The following is a 6,201-nucleotide window of genomic DNA, read 5'->3' on the forward strand; positions in this document are numbered from 1 at the left end:
AATGAGGTAATCAGTTCTTCCAAACAAAATGGTTGTGTATTAAAATACAAGACTGTTGAACTCAGAACCTGACCTGGGTTCATATTTGGGCTCCATCCCTTCACTACATATACATCTTGGAGAGTCTCAGAACTTCTCTCTTGTGAAGTGTGAATAATATTAAATTTGAAGAGTTCTGGGGAGAATTACACAAAATATATGTGGAGCACGTCAACTCAATATAGAAGAAAAATAAACAAATGATTATAATGTTCTTTGTTTTCTGTCTCTGAATAACTCTTGCAAAGCAAGCTTTAAAAAGACACTTTAATTAACAAAACAGTGACTTATAATCTGATCAATGAAGATGAACTGCAATGTGATACATGATATCAAGGTTAACTGAGAAGAGTATTTTAATTTATTCTTACATGTAATGGGGGTCCCACAAAGGTCGCTTTGTAAAGTCAGACAAGAGATGGTATGCTAAATGTGCTGGTCTTTCCACATGCTTTTCAACCCAAACAGATAAAACACTGTACTCTTCCAGAGTATATATTTTTATCTGAAAGAAGAAGAAACAAAAAACAACAATTAAATAAATTATAAAAGAAAAGTTTATGCTTCTATGTAAGCATATATAGTTATATTATAGACAGAGATTGTGCTAGCTAAAACATCCTGCTACCAGAGTAGGAATGAAGCTAAGGTGACAATTTCACTTTAAATAGCTGAATGGTAAGCGCCATAACCGAGGTGGTATAGTTCTGTGTCCTCCAAACAATATGCGATTTGACGTTGGCTTATTTAATGATTGTGCGCCAGTTTTTCTTATGAAAAATGAAGAGCATGAACCTTTGCCTTTTTTTTCCCTCTGTGATCTTTCTTTGCCTGTACCTAAAACAACAGAAAATATCATCAGACTGCTGGGCTTCATTGCCTCCAAATACCATGAAATCAAGGCTGTTGACTAGGATGTCCCAAGGATGTCAAATGTGTCTCCAAGTGCACCCAGGGGACCAAGGAATCAAATCACCAAGTTTCAAAACCAACTTAATTTCTCAACAGAACCCCTAAGGCACCATATTTCTTCAGCACAAAGCATTTTTTCATTTCTAAATCACAGGGGCTCATCCTTCTGGGAGGTCATTTTTTGGGTGTCTTTGGTAGTATAGTGGTTACGAATCGGAATGCTAACCTCAGGGACAGCAGTTCTAAACTTCCAGTTATTCTGCAGGAGAAAGATGAGGTTTCTGCTCCCATAAAGATTTACAGCCTTGGAAACCCTGTACAGGGTGTCTATGAGTAAGAATCGACTCCACAGCACATAACCACCACCATTATATACCAAGCCATTTGACATATATTTAATCACTAATGTATTGTTTGTTACTCTGAACTTCCCATTTCCTGAGCTTTGGATAATAATCAGAGATGTGTGTTCAACAAAAAGCATACTTCTATCTTGCCCATTTTCCCTCTCTTTCAGGGTGCTTTGAAGTTAAGATTGAAATGTGCCGTCATATAATCATTCCCATGGCAACAAGGCTGAGAGAAGACAAACAAACATGAGGTTGAGACTTCACTACAGGAACCAAACTGATACAAACAACAGGCTGCAAATGAGTAAACCTTTACTGAAGCACAAATATCATTAATAAGAAGGACCCTGGGTAGCGTAGTAGCTGGGTTACTAACCACAAGGTCAGCAGTTCAAATCTACTACCACTGCAGATAAGAAAGATAAGACTTTGTGCTCCGGTAAAGTTTTATAGTATTGGCAACCCTATACAGAGTTACTGTGAATCAGAACTAACTCAACGGCACACAACTAACTTGACCTCCACCATCATGAATAAGAAAATGAAGAAATGGGAAATTAACTAAAAGCAGCTTGTTACTGTTAAGTGCCACCAAGTCAGTTCTGACTCATAGTGACCCTCGTAGGGGCTCCAAGAGTGACTGGTGGATATGAACCACTGACTTTGTGGTTAGCAGTCCAGTACTTATCCTACAGCACCACACCAGCCTAGAAAGAAAGAAATTACTAATTACTTATGCAATTTTCCCTTTTTGTAAGGAGCTCTGGTAGCATAGGGGTTATGAATCGGGCTGCGAACTGCAAGGTCAGTAGTTTGAAACTGCCAGCCATTCTGTGGGAGAAAGATGAGGCTTTTTGCACCCACAAAGATTTATAGCCTTGGAAACCCTGCACAGGGTCACTATGAGTCGGTTCTGACTCCACAGCACATAACTACCAACCACCACCATTGACTTTAGTGCTAAACTACTCAGGAAATCCTGACTTCAAAGGAAGACAATGACCTAGGCTGTAGGTCCTTAGCAAATAGAAAGAAAAATATGAATGAGATTCCAATTGGATGCTGGAGCGCATGCTTGTATGGACATGCCAAGCTTTCCCCCTGCACAGTGGGGGTAGAATAGGGCTCACTGATGTAAACCTAGAGGGAAGTCATCTTATCAAGCCTCGAAAGTTAGTGAGTCTAGACCAGGCTGCTGACGGTCTACAATCTCAGAAGAACTGAGGGCAGGTGGCCCCAGTGAGCTCCACAGTTCCAGTAAGATTCTGGCCTTGAGGCAACCATCAGGTACCCCAACTCATTTCTAAGGAGCATCCTGGCTGTAATTTTTCCCATGCAGATTTGTTCATTCTTCTGGAAGCCCATGTATAGTCAATTGTTGTTGTTGTTAAGTGCCGTCAAGTCAGTTCCAACCCATAGCGACCCTGTACAGGGTTTCTGAGGCTGTAAATCTTTACAGGAACAGAAAGCCTCATCTGTTTCCTGCAGAGCAGCTGGTAGTTTCGAACTGCTGACCTTAAGGTTCACAGTCCGATTCGTAACTACCACGCTTAAAGACAAAACCAAAACTCAAATTTATAAACTCTTTTTTGATCTCCCTTATTCAATATCCAGATTTCAAATGCAAATAAAGTGATTGAATATACCATGGCTTGTATTAAGTGCACCTTAGTTTTCAAAATGACATCTTTGCTTTCTAACACTTTGAGAAGGTCTTTTATAGCAGATTTGCCCAAAGGTTTCTTAATTGTGGCCTCCATAGGTGTTGATTGCAGATTCAAATAAAATGAAACTCTTGACAAGTTCAGTATTTTCTTTATCATGTTATTGCTTGTTGGTTCTATTGTGAGGATTTTTGTTTTTTTTTTTTTATTTTTTTAGGTGTAATTCATACTGAAAGATGCAGTCTTTAATCTTCATCAGTAAGTACTTCATTCCCTCTTTACTTTCAACAAACAAAGTTGTGTTATCTACACATTGCAGGTTGTTAATCTTCCTCCAATCCTGATGCCACTTTCTTCTTCATATAAACCAGGTTCTCAGATTAATTTTCTCAGCATACAGACTGAATAAGCCTGACACACCTTTCCTGATGTTAAATCATGTAGTACCCCTTTATTCTGTTTGAACAACTGCTTCTTCATCTATGGATAGGTTCTGCCTGAGCACAATTAAGTGTTCTGGAATCTTGTTCTTCTTAATGATATCCATTAATGTGTAATGATCCACATACTCAGGTATCTTTGCACAGTCAATAAAAAACAGACAAAATCTTTCTGGTATTCTCTGCTTTTAGCCAAAATCCCTCTTACATCAACAATGATATTCCTCGTTCCATATCTCCCTCTCAATTCAGCTTGAATATCTGACAGTTTTTGGTACATATATGCTGCAACCATTTAAAAAGTATCTTTAGCAAACTTTTACTTGCATGTGGCATTAATGATATTTTAGATCATTTCTGCATTTGGTTGAGTCAGCTTTCTTTGGGATGGGTATAAATATGAATCTCTTCCAGTTGGCTGGCCAGGTAGCTGTCTTCCAAATTTTTTGGTATAGATGAATGAGCAACTCCAGCAATGGAACCAATTGGTGAAAAAACCCAAATGCCAAGCCGGCAATTCCCGGAACCTGGGTTTCAACAATGCCCTCAAGGCAAAATTTTTTTCCTTTATTATCATTGGTTCTTGATCATATGCTACCTCCTGAAGTGGCTGAACATTGACCAATTCATTATGTACAGCAACTCTTCATTTCTTTCATATTATTTTCATGCTTCCTGAATTCTTCAATATTATGGCTGTTGAATCTTTCAGTATTGTAACTCTAGGATTAACTTTTTATTCAGTTCTTTCACCTTGAGAAATGCTGAGCACATTCTTACCTTTTGCTTTTCTAACTCTAGGTCTTTGCACACCTCGTTATAATTCTTTGTATTTTTGAGCTGCCTTTTGAACTATCTTCTGTCTGGCTCTTTTACTTCATCATTTCTTCTGTTTGCCTTAGCTTCTTGACTTTAAAGAACAAGTTTTAGAGTCTCTTCTGACATCTATTTTTGTTTCCCCTCCTTCCCCATTTCTTGCCTTTTTAAGTTGTTGTTGTTGGTAGGTGCCATTGAGTTAATTCCAACTCATGGTAACCCTGTGTACAACAAAACTAAACAATGCCTCATCCTGAGTCATCCTCACAATCATTGCTATTACAAATAGTCTCAGAAATATTGCTATTTGACCCCATTTTGTTGTAGTCACTGTGTCATTCCATATCACTGAGGATTTTCATCTTTTTAAGTAGCCACCATTAACTCTTCCTCCCCAGTGCCCGATATTAAGTAAGTAAATAATATTTTGATCCTTATGCTTGAAGGTGAAGTTTGCAGAAATTCCTTAGCATTGCCCTGCTGTTAAAATCAATTAACATTGATTCCAAAGAAGCAGACATGGAAAAGGAGTTGTTGGTTTTGTATCTTTAAACCCTACTTAGAAATGCCAGGTTTTGCTTTGTGAAAAAATTCTCTCTATTAATTCTCCATGAAGATGAGTTATTTTTCATGCCCTGAAGAATACATGTTAGTTTCCATTTGTAACCAACTCAAATTACTGTAAAAATTTCTTTATCAATTGGTAGTTGAAGAATTTTATTATATGAAACAGAGCTTAAAGTAAGTGAGCTCAAAGTCTGTTGAGACTGCAGGTATTTTATTGATGATAATAGGTTTTCATTCTTAATAAGTGTCTGTTTAGTGGATCTAGAAGTCTTATGTAAATTTCAGAATTTTATATTATCTGTTGATAAATATATTATTGACACTGAATTATGGGAAGGGTCAAAATTGGTTGCCACAGAGTCCTAGGAACAGTTGTAAATTTCACTGGGGGTGCCTGAGCACTTACTGCATAGAAATGGGTAGACAAGTGGAGTTCTAGTCCTAAAAACTTCTAGCAGCATCAATAAAAATAGCTTCACTTTAGTCAGTTTCCACTATTGGAGTTTTGTTCAGAGTAAAGGTTTTCAGCTAACTAATCCCAGGCAAGGAGCTCTGGTAGTGTAGTGGTTATGAATTGGGCTGCTAACCTCAAGGTCAGCAGTTTAAAACTACCAGCCGTTCCACAGGAGAAAGATGAGGCTTTCTGCTCCTGTAAAGATTTACAGCCTTGGAAACCCTGTGCAGGGGCACTAAGAGTCGGGACCAGCTCCACGGTACTTAACAACAACAATCCCAGGCAATGTTCCACTCTGTTTTGCATAGGGTCATGATGAGTTGGACCCAAAACTACAACAACTAACAACAACAATGTCACTTTGGCTTTCATCATAACTTTTCCAGTACATCATGAGCTACTCCCTAGATAAAAAACTATTCTTATTAAGTGAGTCATTTACCCATGCTCATTTTCCATCATCAGGAGTTGGCTCCAGTTATGCACTGGCTAGGAAGCCCGTTCCCTCTCCAGAAATCTACTCTTTATACACCTACAAAAACTATTATAAGAATCATTTCCTCAGGAGAATGGACCTATACTCATGATGTACAGGGTTTTGACAGATGATATTGCAATGTATGTATTTACCTATGCCACAAGTATATCCATGAATATAGTATAACTAACAGGGACTGGGGGCTCAGGACTGTACTCTTGAGGGATACCAAGGTCAACTGGTATAACATAGTACACAAAGACAAGGTTCTACATCCTTCTTTGGTGAGTAGCAACTGGGATCTTAAAAAGTTGTGTGATGTAGCTTACAACTATTGATTTTCTCCTTCTGGAACAATGAAGAGTGAAGAAAATTGAAGACTCATGGAAACAATTAGTTCAGTGGACTAATGGACCAGCAGCTTCCACAACCTTGAGATCTAAACTAAATGGTTGTTGTTGTTGTCAGGTGCCATTGAGTC

The 6,201-nt window shown here is 38.2% G+C and overlaps 1 protein-coding gene across 1 annotated transcript in view; it reads right to left on the minus strand.

Annotated features, from left to right (window-relative positions):
- ACOT12 (acyl-CoA thioesterase 12) overlaps positions 1–6,201 on the minus strand; it is a 107,812-nt gene that overhangs the window by 15,472 nt on the left and 86,139 nt on the right. The window contains exon 12 of the mRNA XM_006870607.1: positions 411–544. Coding sequence (XP_006870669.1) covers positions 411–544 — 134 coding nt within the window. The remainder of the gene's footprint in view (positions 1–410; positions 545–6,201) is intronic.

Source organism: Chrysochloris asiatica, unplaced genomic scaffold (assembly GCF_000296735.1).
Source record: "Chrysochloris asiatica unplaced genomic scaffold, ChrAsi1.0 scaffold00145, whole genome shotgun sequence".
Classification (NCBI taxonomy): Eukaryota; Metazoa; Chordata; class Mammalia; order Afrosoricida; family Chrysochloridae; genus Chrysochloris; species Chrysochloris asiatica.